The 19,887-nt window shown below is 49.5% G+C and overlaps 1 protein-coding gene across 2 annotated transcripts in view; it reads left to right on the plus strand.

Annotated features, from left to right (window-relative positions):
- The window catches only part of MBOAT2 (membrane bound O-acyltransferase domain containing 2), a 492,510-nt gene that overhangs the window by 309,206 nt on the left and 163,417 nt on the right, over window positions 1-19,887 (plus strand). For both annotated transcript variants that reach the window (XM_063915448.1, XM_063915449.1), the window contains exon 4: window positions 19,651-19,746. In XM_063915448.1, the coding sequence (XP_063771518.1) occupies window positions 19,651-19,746 (96 nt within the window). The remainder of the gene's footprint in view (window positions 1-19,650; window positions 19,747-19,887) is intronic.

Below are 19,887 nucleotides of genomic sequence, written 5' to 3' on the forward strand. Positions count from 1 at the left end.
CCTGTTCACGCCACAGCCTCCCCTTCATTGTCTCCGTGCGGCACTGTTGGGCATGTCTTCGATGCCTCATATGCTGCATCCCCGGTGCCTCATCCCTGGCATCCCCGTATGCCCCATCCCCGGGAGCTCTGGCCGCTGTGAGGGGTGGCTGCAGACATGTGGGCTGTATGTGACACTGAGCATATATACAGTGTTTCTGCATGCCGTATGGTTATAGTGCATGTTGCAGGGATATCCCGGGATCAGTGTAAATGGGGCTGTCCTGGGTCGATCCCAGGTCTTAGTGCAGTGTGAAAGGGGTCAGTCCCGGGAATGCATCCCGGGAGTGACCCGGCTGTGCAAGTGTAAAAGGGGTATTATTTGGTGAAAGCAGTTAAGCCATGAAACCAATGTGTTTCGCATTATCTGAGTCCCTGCTGTGTGACAGGACAGGGGCTTCCCAACTTCACACCAGCAACCAACTTCTGGGCAAAGCACATACATTGTTTCTGCGGGATCAGTATGGTATACCGCCGCACGGGATGCCGAAGGTCAGTATACCGACATCGGCATCCTGAGCCGTGGAATGCCAGCAGGCTTGCCACAAATTCTGTTCTCCCTCTATGAGTGTCATGTACACCTTTAGAGGGGGAATCACCTATCTCCCCGGTATACCGGCGGTGGTATGGTGCCCCAGTCAGGATCCCGGCATCAGTATTGTGACAGCTGGGATCCCGATGAGCGGTATGCATACCACATACCGTTTCGGCCATACTATTAACATTGGCACCAAACTTCATTTTTATTGCTGGTAAAATAATGGTCTGGAGGGAGCTTTAATTGCTCATCACTTCTGATGAAAGGTCCTCTAAAAACAGATGCTGCCTTTGTATGAGCAACCATTTTATCCCCCTGTGTCAGACTCACCTCAGGCAATACAAAAGCAGGATACACACATTCCCGATCCTCGCCTGACTGGGTTATACGCTCCCGGTCAGCTGAGCAGTACCCAGCTTAAGGCTGCAGTGCAGATCTAAGGTATATACTGTACACGATAGAAATAGCATCAGCTGAGGTTTGCATCACAAGTGTGAGATCATCCAGGAAGCCTTTGAGGGAGGATATTTATTAATCCACCATTAATCCACCAAAACTTTTTATTTTTGCTGGAGATAGTGCTTCTCTCTAGTCAATAAGCCCCCTCGGCCAGCGATCTGTTTTGCTGATTGTTTCCGGGAAATAGCTTTCACCATCTACCTTTGGCCTATTTTTGAAGAAACATGGCAGTACGTGTACAGCTGCAATTTCTTACCATTTTTATAGTATGGGCAGGCAGTGGAAAAATTGCTTAGATCATTTAAATAAGGCATTGTTTGACGTGAAAAATACACACCTAGATTACTCGGAAGTGGAATCTGGGCCAATTTTTACAATGGGGACTGGTGATGTGCTGTTTCCTAACCGAGTGAAATTAGATGTTAAAACTACTGAGGCCCTGCTCTGTGTTACAGGGGGTGTGGGATATCTGCTGTGATGTTTTGTGCTGTATGTGGAACTAGAGCACACCCCCAGCTACTGGAAAGGTCATCCCTTTACTCTTAAACCTCACACGTCAGATGCATCCATGCGCCACTCAAGCACACTTATCTTATAAAATAAAGACACAACAACTGTAATTGGCGTGAAAGGGGTCAGCTTTTATTTTCTGACTGAGAGGGAGGCCTATTAAATACTAAGACTAAAATGCAGACTTCCCTCTCTAACTAAGGTGGCGGGGAGAAGAACGGTTAAGCATGATAAACGTAACATGGGTGATCAATGTTATAATACAGAAAAACAAGCAATAAAAACATATGTGTGAGGGAGCCTTCTGCCCCAGATGTTCCGGGATCGGCGTCCTGCCTCCATCCCTGACATCGAAAATCAAAAATCCAAGGACAGGGGTCGACCTTCTGCCACTACCCCTGCCCACCAACAGTTGCAGGGACGGAGGTACGCTCCGCCCCTACATGGTAAAAATTGGGCCACCGGCCCCACCATCCACATATGTTTATACCAGTTATATGGACCCACTTGGTAAAGCGATGCCCGTAAACTAATTATGAAACTATAAAATTTTCCTAAAAGTACACCCAAACTTACTAACCTTGAACTCATAATTAAAATTAAGTAACCGTTCAGAAACCGGCCAACTGCCAGGTTACCAACCTGCCACCGCCACCTACTCCGAAAAGACTAACTAAAGGGATCTAAAAAGCAGAATGAAACTAACCAAATAGACCTAACGGACTAACGCAACGGAAACCCAAGAAAAAACTACCTAAAGGGGCCTAAGAATGTGAATAATGACCTCCAAGAAGATCAGCATACCAGCCGACGACAAGATGCACCCCGTCATACCAGTACTGTGATGGATCATGGAAGGAGATACCACGGAGCTGCACGACCAGGCCGCCATGCTGGAGGACAGCACGACCGCCAAACGCATTGACCCGCCTCCGCATTAGGTCAATTGCCCCGGGGTTAAAGGCTCCATGCAAAGACCGCCGAGGGACGATGTATTACCAGAGGTTTAGGCAAAACGGCCAGTCGGCCCTAAGTTCGACAGCTGACGTCTGATCTCGAGGCGAAGGTCGAGCCCAGTGCGGCGCACCAGATCAATGCCACCCAGATGAAAACCAGAAACCGCGGGTATCCAAATCGGCCAATTCCAGCAGGCCGTCCCCAGCGGAGGCCTCTACGCCTCCACCAGCGCACAGCCTGCAGCTCCGGCCGGGTTGTGTCACAGGCCAGAGCAGACACGAACAGCCCGTAGATGTATGAATGGCCGTCAAATCATATAAAGTTAGTGCGGATTTAACCGCCGTCCTGCAATAGAAGGGTGTGACGCAGGTTAATAAACAAACTAAAGATAAAATGAGTGGTAGATGGGCAACCTAACTGCTTCCCTAACGGGGAGGATGTTTTGGGGGGGAGGGTCGCCCAATTTGACTTGAGGCAAAAACACAAAACTTCGTTAGCCGGCAAAAGCCGTAATTAAAACCAACGATAAAACAAAAATTCCTCAAGGCCCCCGCAATCGCAAAGTGCAACTGCGACGAGCGGCTAGTCCTCAAAGGGGCGCACTGGGAGGAAAGAGCCTGATACAGCATACCAGACCCCCACCTACCCAGTGCCCGGACTTCGACTTCGGACCAACCCGCCGCAGCGGCTGCTGACGCAGCGCCGATGCGGAAAGAGTGAGTCCCAGTGTCGGCCGGAGATAGACCCAGGTACAAAAGACAACGCTCCAAAACCGACCGAGAGATATATCTGGACAACGGGGAACCGTCACGATGGACGAGCCACCCGGTGGGCGTTGGAGGCCGAAGGGACGAATAAGGCCGGGCCGCGGCACTGGACAAATGCCCCGCGCACGAGTCCGACCCACTCGAACCCACTGCCCCCTGCCGACTACGTCCGTCTTGGAGCGCTGAATCCGACCCCACAAACCGTCGGGGCATACGACGACGCCAGCATGGGCGAGGCTGAAGTCCGAGAAACGGACCCCAGCTCACCCACCCCTGAGGGCACCATGGAAGGCCATCGTAAAGGCCACCATGAAGAGGCGAACCTTGAATCCCCATATCGTATCCCCGTATCCTTGTATCGTGAGCGCTGAATCCCACACCCCAAACCTTCGGGGCGTACGTCGACGGCCTTTATTGACTGAAAGGAAGGCCTATTAAATCTAAACTCGGATGAAAAACTCCTTGTCGAACTAAGGGACAGGTGAAAATATTTATCACCCATATCCGATAGCAGACAGCTCATGAAAATAAAATATCTCAAAATTATAATTTAAATGATATCCTAAATGTTGGAGGGCCGTCTGCCCCGATGTTCTGGGATCGGCCTCCTGCCACCATCCCTGAGGGCCTGCTACCCAGATGTTGTGGGATCGGCCTTCTGCCACCATCACTGAGGGCCTGCTACCCAGATGTTGTGGGATCGGCCTTCTGCCACCATCCCTGAGGGCCTGCTACCCAGATGTTATGGGATCGGCCTTCTGCCACCATCCCTGAGGGTCTGCTACCCAGATGTTGTGGGATCGGCCTTCTGCCACCATCCCTGAGGGCCTGCTACCCAGATGTTGTGGGATCGGCCTTCTGCCACCATCCCTGAGGGCCAGCTACTCAGATGTTATGGGATCGGCCTTCTGCCACTATCCCGGAGGGCCTGCTACCCAGATGTTATGGGATCGGCCTTCTGCCACCATCCCAGACATCCCGAATCCAATGCAAATGTGGGCCAACTGTCCGTAAAAGCTGCAGGAACCAAAGACCTTTGGGCTAAATCCTCCAATCCGCACGCAGAAGCAGGACAAAAGTCCCCTTGGATTAGAGCTGCAGGAGCTAACTGCCGAAACCACTGCAAGTCGCCGCGAGAAAGGGTATCATCAATGTTGTTGCGCTCGGCCGGGACATGCTTGTCTCGCAACGTAATGTTGTTCAACCAACATACCAATACTATCTCACGAAGACCCGCAGTCCAGCAAGGATGTGGACTCCTGCCTAATGATGGCAAAAAACCAAGCCCAAATTGTCGCACCAGAAGACCACCCGTTTGTTACGCAGGGCATAGCGCCAGAGTGCCACCGCGCCCAGCATGGGAAAATATCCAGCATCCGCAAGAATCGCAAGCACCAGAGGCGTACGTGAGAAACTCCAAAGAGGAGGTGAAACGAAACTAGAAATCCGTCCCAAATACATAAGCCCCTCGAGTGCTAAACTAAGAAAATGATGAGGGCGTATAATCCCAACTGTCGCCCGTTCCAATTTTCCACAGAAAAACTCTACTCATTGGGATAACCTTCCAAGCAAAAAGAAGCGGGCCCAAGAAGGATTGAGCCTGTTGTAGAGTAAGCTTGTCCGCGGCAAGCTCATAGAGGAAACCATCAGGAAGACGCAACACATTGTCCCCAAGGAGCCTACAGAGACCATCATCTGAATCCCGAGGTAAACAAGGAGGCGGAGGGACCCTGCCAATGGTCACCGCAGTAAGACGATGCAGCGAACAAAGCCAGGTGGGCCGAGCAAAAGAAAATCCCTCAAGTAGTGCGACATACCCCGCTCGCCCGTCGCCCGCTGCAGACCCCAGCGGAGGAAAGAACTGCACCATGCAAAGTCAGCGCACGAGAGAGAAAAAACCCCCACAGGGAGGCAGCGATGGATGTATTAGCCATCATCCAGTTGAAAACCCATAAATCGAAAGGCGAAAGGGTGCAGCGGGAGGATCAAAATGCTGACGCGATGTTTAATTCACACATCACCGCCCCCGAACCAAACGACCGAATGGAATCTATGGCCGAATCAAACATACCGATTGGTAAACGACCCTACCTGATAATAGGGATAGCCTCATAAACCGATGACCCGAGAGGACAGGAAAGATGGATGAGAAAGCCTATCATCCCGGCCAACGACAATGCAGCCGCAACCTTCTGCCGGAGGACGCCCGGAAACTCCCGAGCCGAATGCAAGTTCATACTAGCCCCGGGACCCGCCAGTCCATGTATCGGCAAGAGGAAACGAGGTGCGCAAACCCAGTGTAAGAATAGGGCGTCCACTGGCCGCGGGAAACCGTCGCAGCCAGGGTATGAGCGCCCGAAGTCTAATTGGGGTGGGGGCCGGAATTACCCCTGCGCCGTGTACTGGGGCAGTCCTTGATCCCGAGGCCTCTGCCACAGCTGATCAGGAGAGACGAATGTGACACCGCCGCCCCAAACCGCGTTGGGCAGGATTGAAAGTGAAGCATTAACCATGCCCTGTGCGCCATGAACCCCCTCCAAAGCCGGCAGAATGAGAGGCAGGTCGTGGAACATATACTTCTAACCGAAGGTATAGATCTGCCGCCCATGCCATTCGCGACGGAAGTCCTCGTAGTAACGCCGCCAAGGATGGTACCGCACATGTATATAGAATTGATGGCACATGATGTTCATGTGTTCGTCCGGGCGCGTCTCTGATTAACACGCCGCAAGGATAGACATGATCTAACTCAAGTCGGGTAGGAGCGCAGAGCGTCCTCGCTGCCCCGGTCCTTTGCTTAGTTGAAAGCAAGGCTATACGAGCATCGCTAGTAATGGCAAAATATACAGATAGGCCCTTACGGATCCAGTCTTGGACCCGGGGCCGGAGACCACTGTGCATTTCCATGTTGGCGCAGTAGCCAGTAACGGAGTCCGACTCCGCCAACACGTGCGAGGCGGAAGAGGTGGAATGCCATCGCTGCCGCCGTTTTTTTTTTTGTTTTTTTTTTGACGCTTGACCCTGTCCCAACCATCGTCTTAGGAGGACACCCTCTGAGGACGTGGAGGCAAGGGAAGAGTCCGTGCCCCGATGCCTGCGCCTATCGCGCCTGCCGTTAACCCTACGCGCTGCTATAGGAGCGGGACTGAGTACTAGCTTTCTCCCCCCACTATGGGGGGGGAAAGTGCGCTCCCCTTGGACCAGTCAGGGTCCGAGGAAGACTCACCAGTACGAGGGGGAACTCCATCTTTCCCAGCAGCCGACGTACGACTTGTGGATGCGCCGCCTGACTACATTCCTGGCCCAACGTCCGCGGCTGGGGAAGCAAAAGAGAGACAATGTTCCCCTATCGAACCAGCAGCCGCCGGGAGTGGGGTAGGCGGGGCGACCGACGAGGCAGAGGACAGGGGCGGGATAAGAGATTGCGCAATGCTATCCTCCAAAAAAAAAAAAAAAAAGCGGTGGCCAGACACGGTCCCCCGGGTACGGAGGATAACAAGGGAGCCACCGCCGACACGACAAAGGCACAAATGGCTCGAAGATCAGACCCGGACGCGAGTTGCGCGCCCCACGGGAGGGTTGCAAAACTCCCGTCGGGAGCAAGGACTCCGATGATCCCTCACTGTCATGTACAATGGCACGTCCGCTCCGCTAACCCCCGACCGAAAAGGCCGCGCCGCGACCTCCTCCCATCCCGAGCAGTAGCCCCAGGAGGAGAAACCGGAGAATCGCCAGAACTAGGCATGTCCACGTCGGACTGAGGGCTATCCGTTGCAGCGACGGAAGCCGACAACCGGACGCGGGGCGGGATTCAGAACGCACGCCCTCCGCCGTCCCCGTATGAGACCGGTAAGGGCCACACGGTCACGGCTGGCGGTAGTACGAAGTGGCCTGCGAGCAGACCCGGAAGGGGCTATCCCCACGGGTCCAGCCACGGCAGGAGAGGCCAGGTAGCCCGTCACACCGCGGGAGGACGCGGCACGCCCCTGGGCGACAGATTATTACAATGGCCGTCGCCAGCACCAGGCCATCCGAAGCCGCAGCGTGTGTGTTGCCCCGCCCTGCCACAGGAGGGAGCCTGCCGGCGAGCGTGTCACCCAGGGCGCAGTAACAGGCCTCATATGGGTCCCTGTAGCCCCCGTGGAGGTAGTGGCACGCGCGCGCTGGCCAGACCCCTGGCGTCTGGCAGCCGCGCGGTCCCCCCCTCCCTCCTGCTGAAACCATATATTGCCCCCATTGTTTACCACAACCACCCCTCCCCCCCGGGCGGCCGAAGCGCAGGGCGGGAGACTGTTTCCCGGCCCCCACGTGGCCAGGCCGTCCAGCAGCAGCCTCGAGCGGATCCAGGGACGGCAGGACACCGTCCCTGGCAGGCCGCATCAGACAGCCGCGGACCCCCCGTCGCTCCGTCTAGCGCCGCAGCCAGCGGCGGTGATGGAGAGGAGAGTGAGGCCTCAGGGAGCGCGGGCGGGTGCCGTGCACCAGACAGCCGCGGACCCCCCGTCGCTCCGTCTAGCGCCGCAGCAAGCGGCGGTGATGGAGAGGAGAGTGAGGCCTCAGGGAGCGCGGGCGGGTGCCGTGCACCAGACAGCCGCGGACCCCCCGTCGCTCCGTCTAGCGCCGCAGCAAGCGGCGGTGATGGAGAGGAGAGTGAGGCCTCAGGGAGCGCGGGCGGGTGCCGTGCACAGCCGCGCGCGCCGGAGCTCCAGCCCAGCAGGGATCACAGGTCTACCCCGTGACGGCCGAACATCAGAGTCCTTAAGCCGTGCGGAAGCTGTGTGGGGAGCCGCGCGGGGAGCCCTGCGCTGCGCCTGAAGGTATGGGGAGTTGATAAGGAGAAAAGCAGGGGGATAGGGGAGCCTGCAAAATGCAAGGATAGGAGTAGAGATAGGAGAAGGTGATATAAAGGGCAAGCAGAGAGAGGGTAGATAGGGAGAAAAAGGAATAAAGTGCTGGAAAAAGGAAAGACTTTTGGAATTAAATTGATAACAAAAGGAGTTACTTATCAGTGTCACGAGAAGAGCTGAAAAGAGGGAGGAAGTAACCTGTCAGCAGCCTATATGTATGACAGGCCAGCCCCTATACATGATCCAGCCAATCAGCCCCTCGGACACTCTGTCCACGTTCCTCCCACCACAAAACATTAACCCCTTCCAAGCCAAGGTGATGCACTGAGCGGCGCTGCGGAAGCCCCGACGGTGCGTTTATGCTGCTGCGGTCACAGTATGTTCCCTACGCAGTCTTTACATCTCTTCCGCTGCAAATCCTCTCCTCTCTCCTTCAGGCCTGGTTCAGAAGTGTAACCTAGTAAAAAGCAGGAGAGCCACAGTGCGGCTAATAGGAATCCCTGTACAATCTGCATTAGCGTTTTCTCGTATTACTGCTGCTGCTCTTGTACTGTACATGTGAGAAGTGAATCAGGCCGGTAAATAATGTGCAGCTGCTGCGTTACAGTACTACCAACGGCTGTCTGTGTAATAAAAAGAATCCCAGGATCGGATGCCGTCATATTCGCTCCACTCACAAAAACTGCTTTGTGCTTTTGTTGTCACGGGTAGGTGGACAAAGTGTTTTCTCTTACGTCCTAGAGGATACAGGGGTCCACATTAATACCATGGGGTATAGACGGGTCCACTAGGAGCCTTGGGCACTTTAAGAAATTAATAGTGTGCGCTGGCTCCTCCCTCTATCTCCCTCCTACCAGACTCAGTTTAGAAAATGTGCCCGGAGGAGCGGGTCACGTTTTGGGAATCTCCTGAAGAGTTTTCTGCATTTATTTTTTCTGTTTGTTATTTTCAGGCTGGACTGGTTGGCACCAGCCTGCCTGCTTCGTGGGACTTAGGGGGACGGACGGTCCAACAGGGTTAATTGTCCCGTTCCCCGCTGACAGGACACTGAGCTCCTGGGGGAGCCATTCGCAAGCCCCACCACGGCAAGCGTACACTCCCGCAGCACGCCGCCACCCCTAACAGAGCCAGAAGTGAGAAGAGTGGTGAGTAGGAAGTCGGCGTCCTGGTTAGTGGGTCGCCAGCGGTAATGGCAGCACGAGGATAGGAGCGCAGCGCTGACAGGCAGGCTGCGGCTCCAGGCTTCAGAGACATGCAGGCTGTTATGTGTGTTCCGCTGGGAGGGGCGAGCTGAAGCTATAACTGAATACCCACACTGGCAATACAGCTTACAGGGGTTCTAACACACTGTAAAACAAAATTATAACCTCAGCCAGTATAAAAAAACGGGAAGACCGCGCACCATTAAGGGGGCGGGGCTTCACTATGAGCGGATCCAGCGGCTCATCAGCACCATTTTCCCTCTGGAGCTCTCCCTGAACAGACTGGCAGAGACGCGCAGCTCATCCACAAGGACTCCAGATTACCTCAGCGGTACAAAGGGGTCATAGCAGGCGGGAGAGCAGTATAAGAATACTTAAACCCTATTAGGGGTATTTAGTCTGCGACCCAGCTAAGCTCAGCTTTAGCAAGAAAGGCACTGCGTGGTGGCTCCATCATACTTTGTGTCTCCCTAGAAGGGCTCTGTGTGGGTTAACTGAGCTTAACTTTTCTTGTGTGTGTATGTGTGTGTATGTGTGTGTGTGTGTGTGTGTATACTTTCACATTACAATGGCAGGCAAGGAGTGTGTTTCATGCTCTGCAGAGTGTTTTTCTTCCCCAGGGGGATCACTACAATGTACTCAGGACAGTACACATTCTCAGGCTAGTGGATCCGACCCAGCATGGTTGGATTCTCTAAAAGGAATGATTTCCAATATTTCTGCTAGATTGTCCCATAATGAGAAAGAGACACAACAATTAAGACTGTGGATGACCTGATGAATAGAGATTCAGGCATCTCAGACCCCTGCCGTTTGTCCACAAAAGCGTACACTGGTCCAAATATTGCAGGCTGACACCGACGATGATGTGTCAGACCCAGAGGAGGGTGAGGTGGACTTAGGTGGGGGATGCATCCCTGTCACAAGGAATACAGGCCCTGATAGAAGCTATTAGGGAGGTCCTGCACATCAAAGATGACACAGTGACAGGAGAGGATGAGGAAACTTATTTTAATGTGAGAAAGAAATCCTCTGCTACTTTCCCTGCATCTCAGGAATTAAATACCCTATTTGAAGAAACTTGGGTTAATCCTGACAAGAAGTTTCAGATTCCTAAAAGGTTAATTACATCCTTCCCTTTTCCTCAGGATGATAGAAAAAAATATGGAAAAACCCACCGATTGTTGATGCATCGGTATCTAGATTGTCACGCAAGATAGTTTTTTCCTGTCCTGGGGGAAGCCTCCTTAAAAGACACTGCTGACCGCAAGATTGAGATGACTCTCAAATCTCTGTATACAGCTGCTGGAGTAGCCCAGAGACCTACTATAACTTGTGCTTGTATCACAAGAGCCATTGCAAAATGGTCAGGTAACCTACTTGAGGGATTAGATTCCTTACCCAAAGGGGAGATTGTTTTACTCCTACTCTATATACATAACTCTGCAAGTTTTATGGTAGAGGTCATAAAAGAGATAGGCTTGCTAAATGCACGCACCACGGCCATGGCAATGTCAGCACGCAGAGGCCTATGGCTACGTCAGTGGACTGCGGATGCGGATTCCAGAAAAGGTGTGGAAAGCCTACCATTTACAGGTGAGGCCCTGTTTGGAGATGAACTGGATACGTGGATATCCAAGGCTGCAGCGGGTAAGTCTACATACCTTCCTTTCGCAGCTCCTCCACCTAGGAAGACCTACTCTGCTCCGACTCTGCAGTCCTTTCGCACAGCAAAATTTAAATATAAGACCAGAGGTTCTTCTACAGCCTTCAAAGGTTATAGAGGTAAACCCAAGAAGCCAGCAACTGCAGGTTCATAGGAACAGCACCCAGGTTCTGCTTCCTCTAAGCCTTCAGCATGACGGTGGACCGCGCTGCCTGGAAGACAGGTAGGTGGGAGCCCGGTTAAGAGATTTCAGTCACTTATGGCCGACATCATGCCAAGATCCCTTGGTCATAGAGCTGATCATCCAGGGTTACAGACTGGAGTTTCAGGAACTCCCACCTCACAGATTCTTCAAATCAGGCTTACCAGCTTCTCAAGAAGCAAGTATAATTTTACAGGATGCAATTCACAAACTGGTACAGACTCAGGTCATTGTTCCAGTTCCACCTAGGCTACAGAACAAAGGTTATTATTCCAACCTGTTTGTGGTACCGAAGCCGGACGGTTCGGTGAGACCCATTTTAAACCTCAAGTCATTGAACCCGTATTTACGGGTGTTCAAATTCAAGATGGAGTCTCTGAGAGTGGTGATCTCAGGTCTGGAGGAAGGGGAATTCTGGGTGTCTCTGGATATCAAGGATGCGTACCTTTATATTCCAATCTGGCCGCTTCATCAGGCTTATGTAAGGTTTGCATTACAGGACTGTCACTACCAGTTCCAGGCTCTGCCATTTGGCATCTCCACAGCACAGAGGGTGTTCACCAAGGTAATGGCAGAGATGATGTTTCTCCTCCGCAAACAGGGAGTGAACATAATTCCGTACCTGGATGACCTGCTGATCAAGGCACCATCCAGGGAGAGTTTGTTGGACAACATTGCCCTCTCAACTCGACTACTCCGGCATCATGGGTGGATTCTGAACCTACCAAAATCTCACCTGGAACCAACACGGAGGCTTCCGTTCCTGTGGATGTTACTGGATGCAGAGGCACAGAAGGTATTCCTTACATTGAAAAAGGCACTGGTAATCCAGTTGATGGTGCTGGATGTCTTGAAACCAGCCCGGATATCGGTGCATCTCTGCATTCGCCTTCTGGGGAAGATGGTAGCCGCCTACGAGGCGCTATAGTATGGAAGGTTTCACGCAAGGCCCTTCCAGCTGGATCTGTTGGACAAATGGTCCGGATCGCATCTCCACATGTACAAGAGGATACGTCTGTCACCAAAAGGCAGGATTTCTCTTCTATGGTGGCTTCAGACTTCTTACCTGACCGAGGGCTGAAGGTTCGGGATTCAAAATTGAATTCTGCTAACCACAGACGCAAGCCTCAGAGGTTGGGGAGCAGTCACCCAGGGGGAACAGTTCCAAGGAAAATGGTCAAGTCAGGAAACCATTCTTCCAGTCAACATTCTGGAACTAAGGGCCATATACAACGCCCTTCTACAGGCATCACGTCTTCAAGATCAAGCCATTCAAGTTCAGTCGGACAATATGACGGCAGTAACATACATAAACCAACAAGGCAGAACGAAGAGCAGAGCAGTAATGTCAGAGGTGATGAGAATTCTCCTCTGGGCAGAAAGACATGCGGTGGCGTTGTCGGCAATCTTCATTCCGGGAGTAGACAACTGGGAAGCAGACTTCCTCAGCAGACACGACTTCCACCCCGGAGAGTGGGGCCTCCACCCAGAGCTGTTCGGGTGCTTGACACGTCGATGGCTCATTCCACAAATCAGCGTGATGGCCTCTCGTCTAAACAACAAGCTCTGGCGGTATTGTTCCAGGTCGAGGGACCCACAGTCAGTGGCGGTGGATGCTCTGGCATCCCCTTGGGTCTACCAGATGGTGTATGTGTATCCGCCACTTCCATTGATCCCAAAGATTCTCAAAAGAATAAAAAGGGAAAAGGTTCAAGAAATTCTCATTGCTGTGGACTGGCCAAGAAGGGCTTGGTACGCGGATCTACTGGACATGCTCCTGGAGGATCCGTGGCCTCTACCTCTTCTAGAGGATCTCCTGCAACAGGGGCCGTTCGTCTATCAAGACTTACCACGGCTACGTTTGACGACATGGAAGTTGAGCGTCAAATCCTAGCCCAGAAAGGGATTCTGGACAAGGTTATTCCGACTTTGATCCATGCCAGAAAAGGGATAACGTCTAAGCATTGCCACCGTATTTGGAAAAAACATGTCTCTTGGTATGAGAACAGGAAATGTCCTGCGGTAGAATTTCAACTGGGACTTTTTCTGCAGTCAGGTGTGGATGTGGGCCTACGCCTGGGCTCCATAAGAGTCCAGATTTCGGCCCTATCCATTTTCTTCTAGAAACAATTGGCTTCCCTCCCGGAGCTTCAGATGTTCTTGAAGGGTGTTCTACACATCCAACCGCCTTTTGTGCCTCCTACGGCACCTTGGGATCTCAACGGGGTGTTGCAGTTCCTTCAATCAGAATGGTTTGAGCCCTTACAGGAGGTGGACGTAAAGTTTCTACGATGAAGACCGTCACACTGTTGTCCCTGGCTTCAGCCAGGCGGGTGTCGGAACTGGGGACATTGTCTCACAAGAGCCCCTATTTGATTTTTCATGAGGATAGAGCTGAACTCAGAACTCATCAGCAATTTCTTCCAACGGTGGTGTCTGCGTTTCATATCAACCAACCTCTTGTGGTTTCGGTGGTTACCGACACCTGTTCTACCTCAAAGTCCCCTCGATGTTGTGAGGGCTTTGAAGATTTATGTGAACCGGACAGCTCGTCACAGTAAGTCGGACTCGCTGTTTGTTCTCTATGATCCCAATAAAATTGGGTGTCCTGCTTCTAAGCAGTCTATTGCTCGCTGTATCAGGCTTACTATCCAGCATGCTTATTCTATGGCAGGTTTGCCGGTTCCAAGATCTGTATAGGCCCACTCTACTAGGTCAGTGGGTTCTTCCTGGGCAGCTGCCCGGGGTGTGTTGGCTTTACAGCTCTACCGAGCAGCTACTTGGTCGGGTTCAAACACGTTTGCTAAGTTCTACAAGTTCGATGCTTTGGCCGCTGAGGAACTTCAATTTGGTTCTGCAGGAACCACCCGGTTTGAGAGCTTTGGTACATCCCCATGGTACTAGTGTGGACTCCAGTATCCTCTAGGACGTAAGAGAAAATAGGATTTTAATTACCTACCGGTAAATCCTTTTCTCGTAGTGCGTAGAGGATACTGGGCGCCCGCCCAGTGCTTCGTGTTTTCCTGCACTGTTACTTGGTTAAGTATTGTTGTTGGTTCAGCTGTTGCTGTTCCTGTTCAAGATGGGTTAGCTTGGCTTTCCTCTTGTTTCGTGTGTGCTGGTTTGGATCTCACCACTGTACTTTAAATCCTCTCAAGGTATGTCCGTCTCCTCGGGCAGAGTTTCTAGACTGAGTCTGGTAGGAGGGGCATAGAGGGAGGAGCCAGCACATACTATTAATTTCTTAGTGCCCAAGGCTCCTAGTGGACCCGTCTATACCCCATGGTACTAATGTGGACCCCAGTATCCTCTACGGACTACGAGAAAAGGATTTACCGGTAGGTATTTAAAATCCTATTTTAGGCTCCCTGGATTAACCATTTCTTCTCTGGTGACTTTTTTTTTTTAAAGGGCCACTAAACCAAAATACAGATTAATAAGTGCTTATTCATAAATGTACAGTAAATGCAACAGATCCCTTGTTATGACAGGTGTTAAGTTGTTGAATATGTGCAAAGTTTTAAAAAAAATTACCACAAGCTGTTGTCCTCTGCTATCACTCATTTTTGGATCAGACAGGCTCCCTGCACTGTTCTTTAGTAGGATCACTGGCTGGAATGTTTTTATTAGTAGGGGTTTCTCGCCATTTGATAATTCAACCACTATAGGTTTAATTAGTATGGGGGACCTCTAAATCTGGTGAAAACGGGTGGGTTACTATTGCTGCATATAGGCTTATCCCTATTTACCAAGCCCCAAATCCACGGTATTACTGGCAATAGCCTTTGCCAGTCTCCTCCTGCGATAGCTTTCTCATGCAAAGCATTGGGTAGCCTATTTAACAAGGATTGTGGTATACAGTACCGCTGCAATCCACTGATCAGAATCACAATTTCAGGAAGGTGATAACAGGGTGTGATAGAGGACAGAAATGCTTTAATAAATTAAATAAAGCACTTTTTTCTTTTAAACTTATTTGTTTACTTTATTTTTACCTAATTTATTGTTCAGTTTATTATGCTTTTCGTTTACTGCAGACGATGCACTGGAAGCCCGAGAATTGGTTGCCAGTGCAGTACGCATGTGTGACCCAGGTCACGCGTGCACTGATAGACCACACCTAGCCAGTGAAAAGGTAAGTTTATGCTTGCCTCTGGCGGAGCAGCCTCACTCTGGTGCCTCAGCGACATTTTATTGATAAATAGTGGTGCTGCAATATGTAGTGATGGAAAATCTCATTCTTTCAATGCTTTTTGAGCTAAATACTGTAGATCCCTTTATTCTCCATGTATTTTGCAAGACACAATAATAGCACCACAAGCCCACAGGACTATACATCAGCCAACTTGTCCAAAGCTTTTATATTTATTTTTTTCTAGCTCAGTACTGTACGTGCTCGAAAAAAACAACCAAATGCATATATTTTCTTAAAGTAATGTGCATGTAGTCTAAATACTAGATTATAAAATCTATGGCTGATGGGTTGGGAAACACAAAAAGCTTTGGGGGGCCGGGCTGCGTTCTTACTTCAGCCCTCTGGTCTATGTCATACTAAATCATTCAAAATTCATTTTAATTGCAGATAGCCGGGCTTTTGTGACAGTTCCAGGCCCCAGGTCAGGAACCCCAAGCACCCCTATTATAATACGCCACTGACTGGAATTGACAAATGTGTATTGATTCTTCTTTTACGCTTAGGAAAGTAAGGCTAAGCTATAGAATAGGATGTTCTTTGTAGATGCTTTTCTGAGGTGCATAAAATCTGTTTTCAGCGGAGGCCTGAACCCACACTTCTTCCTGCTGTCTACATGGCCAGACTGTAATAAGGTTTTAAAATAGAATTAATATATTATTGGCTATCACATCTGAAAAAGTTTCTTGCATTTATATTATTGCAACCTTTTCAATTCCACTAAAAACCTTTTAGCGCCACACAATTCAGTCTGCACCTATTTTGCTCAATGTGATGAGCAACTTCATATAACCTATTGTATCCACTTCATTCAATCCGAATAAGATGGTTGTGCAGCGCCTAAAACACACCGCCGTATCGCTCGCGACAGCAAGGTGCTGGGTCATAGAAACAAATAGGATCAATAGGATCCATTGTCATTAACCAGTTTGCATGCTCTTACTGCCATTAAATAACGCTAGTACACAGGTTCTCAAACTCGGTCCTCAGGACCCCACACAGTGCATGTTTTGCAGGTAACCCAGCAGGTGAACAGGTGTAGTCATTACTCACTGACACATTTTAAAAGGTCCGCAGGTGGAGTTAATTATTTCACTTGTGATTCTGTGAGGAAACCTGCAAAACATGCACCATGTGGGGTCCTGAGGACCGAGTTTGAGAACCTGTGCGCTAGTAAATGTATATGTATTAATGTCACAGGGTGACCAGCCTCACATAAATTTAATTTATCCTATTTTACCTACGACTCGTCCTCCCGCAGCCTGGAAAGCTTTTCCAGAGATATGTGTATTTTACTAAGATATTCTAATATTTCATAATTTGCCTACATGATTGTAAGTGACTGCATCCTGCCAGCACACCGGTAACGCTGCAGAACAGGACAGATTTGCCTACACTAGGACAAACCAACATTCTGCGCGGAATACCAGGAATTGTACTTTAACCCTTGTTGTCCGTGCAGGGGTGATGACACTGAAGTGGTTGTGTAAATCCTGGCTTATCTATTTCAGCGGTGGAATTTCTGACTTTTATAGTAGGCTATGAGTAGTATGAGATACTGCTAATAGACGGTCACAGGAAACCCAGAAGGATGCTGCCTTTACAATTACAGTACCTTCTCCCCAGACTGGAAACAGTGAGAACTTGGGTGTGAAATGCTGAGTTCTCTTATGACAGAATCATCTCTACTTCTATCCTGGTACGAATGTGGTTCAGGGGAAGGGCAGCTTTCATCTACATACTGTATATAATCCCTCTCAAGGTTAAACACCGCCTACGCAGTTTTTTGTTTGTTTGTTTGGTCTGCATATAATTCACATTACACAGCAAGCATGGGGAGGTTCTGGTTGTAGTCTGGAGATGAGGTGTCGCTATCATAGGGAAGAAAATAATTTATATGCTGATTTTCCTTATTCACTTTTTCCTGTATTTACTTTGTGTTAATGAGAACAGCACTGCATGGGACGAGGCAGTGTAATCATGTGACCGGGGCCAGGGGGTGCAGGCAGGAAGGTAGCGGGAGTAGGGGCAGTTATTGGTGGTCATTCCGAGTTGTTCGCTCGTAAGCTGCTTTTAGCAGCATTGCACACGCTAAGCCGCCGCCTACTGGGAGTGAATCTTAGCTTATCAAAATTGCGAACGAAAGATTAGCAAAATTGCGATTAGACACTTCTTAGCAGTTTCTGAGTAGCTTCAAACTTACTCGGCATCTGCGATCAGTTCAGTGCTTGTCGTTTCTGGTTTGACGTCATAAACACACCCAGCGTTCGCCCAGACACTCCTCCGTTTCTCCAGCCACTCCCGCGTTTTTCCCAGAAACGGTAGCGTTTTTTCACACACTCCCATAAAACGGCCTGTTTCCGCCCAGAAAAACCCGCTTCCTGTCAATCACACTACGATTACCAGAGCGAAGAAAAAAACTCGTAATGCCGTGAGTAAAATACCTAACTGCATAGCAAATTTACTTGGCGCAGTCGCAGTGCGAACATTGTGCATGCGCAGTTAGCGGAAAATCGCTGCGATGCGAAGAAAAATACCGAGCGAACAACTCGGAATGACCCCCATTATTCGCACAGTAGCATGAGGCTCCTGCCAAACCTGGGAAGATTGTGGGACTAAACTGAACTTTTGTGAAACAGTGCTTTAAATACAGCTTATGTGTCACACAGTTTGGGTTATTATCCCGCACCCATCTAATCTCTTGTGTATTTTGATTAGTTAATATTTTCACTCCCAGAAAACAATAATCCTAATTTTGTATTATCTACTGGGGTGCTACCACAAGCTCTAGATTGCAATATATACAAAAAAGATCATTGTAGTGCGGTATTGAGGAAAAATCTTTAATTGCATTAAATTTACATCCTTAAACTTTCTAAATCTTTATTATATTCATAATTAAGAAAATGTTGTGATGATTTCTAAGGAATCGTAAATCAGGTGAAATATTAAAACATAAAGGGACGAATTAATTTAGCAGCAGTTAATTATCGTTGGTTTATTGATCTGCCGGGACTATTCAGATATAGCCTGTGGAAATCCGCAGGCTTCAGTTAACTCGGATTTTTGTCCAAGCCTGAGGGAGGCTCAAACAAAAACCGCGTTAACTGCCCTGATCACCGGTACTACAAGCCCGTAGGTCTGGGAATTTATCCCAGATTCTGTGGCTTACGCACAGTATTCGGTACAATGGGGCAGATGTATTATCCTGGAGAAGGCATAAGGAAGTGATAAACCAGTGATATGTGCAAGGAGATAAACACACCAGCCAATCAGCTCCAATATGTAAATTAACAGTTAGGATCTGATTGGCTGGTGTGTTTATCACCTTGCACGTATCACTGCTTTATCACTTCCTTATGCCTTCTCCAGGTTAATACATCTGCCCCAGTGTTTTCTCTATTTGTAGGGTGGTCCCCTGCTACCCGGCACCAGCACTGACTGGGCATAGTGACATCCCCTGCCACCTGTCAGCGCAGCGCAAATAATACCGCCTGCAGACTGCCAGCAATAACCCGGGTTAATGAACGTGAGCGCGCAGCTACCCGGGTGTCGGCGCAATCTGAAAGGGGCTAGTTGAAATAACCCGGTATTTCAACTCTGGTACCGAGCAGTGTTGAACACTGTTCAACCCTGCTTACGGTGCAGTGTGAACGGGTATTTCGGGTCGAGGTGCCTGGGACCCGTTCACACCATAGGAGGAGGTGGTGCTCGGAGATCATCTGATCTCCAAGCACCACCTAGAAAGTGTGGTCCACGACAAATGGATTGATCTCCGTCCGTTGCAATCTAAGCAATCTTTTCAATTCCACTAAAAGTCTTTTAGCGCCACGCAATTCAGTCTGCACCTGATCCGGCGTGTTTGCACTCGCCGATTTTTTACTTTGACACAGTAGGCTGAAAACTGCAAGAGCCATCTGCATTTCCATTTACTCCCGTCCTGTATCACCACAGACCTTTCACAATCCTCCTGATTACTGGATGAACATGATACTGGAATAACCAGAAAAATGCAGAGTGTGAAGGTGATTTACTGTTCCTGTAGGTTGGAGTAATTATTCTCCTTTAAGAACTTAAGGAGGTTACGCCGCTGGAGACTTCAGCCGATAACACTGATGCTGTATAAATAATATATTTAAATCTACCACAACTTATATTATGAAAAATGTAAATTTTTGTTTTATTTATCAATTTTGTATCTCTATTCATAAGCTAATTTATACAGAATGTGATTATGGCAGAGCATTAATTACATGTTTTATTTATTTCTAGATACTGCTTTGTGTTTGCTTTGGGATACCTCACCTTGTGCCAAATAGCAAGAGTCTATATATTTGATTATGGACAGTATTCTGCAGATTTCTCCGGGTAAGTGACTTATTATATTCAACCTCGTTAACATTAATCAGTAACTCTTTCATCTACTGATGAGTTTGTATGCTGGAAAAACAAATCATAGCTAAATTGTTGCTGTTTTTTCAGTTTAACATTATACTAATGGAAATAATG

Source organism: Pseudophryne corroboree, chromosome 4 (assembly GCF_028390025.1).
Source record: "Pseudophryne corroboree isolate aPseCor3 chromosome 4, aPseCor3.hap2, whole genome shotgun sequence".
In the NCBI taxonomy this organism is placed as follows: domain Eukaryota; kingdom Metazoa; phylum Chordata; class Amphibia; order Anura; family Myobatrachidae; genus Pseudophryne; species Pseudophryne corroboree.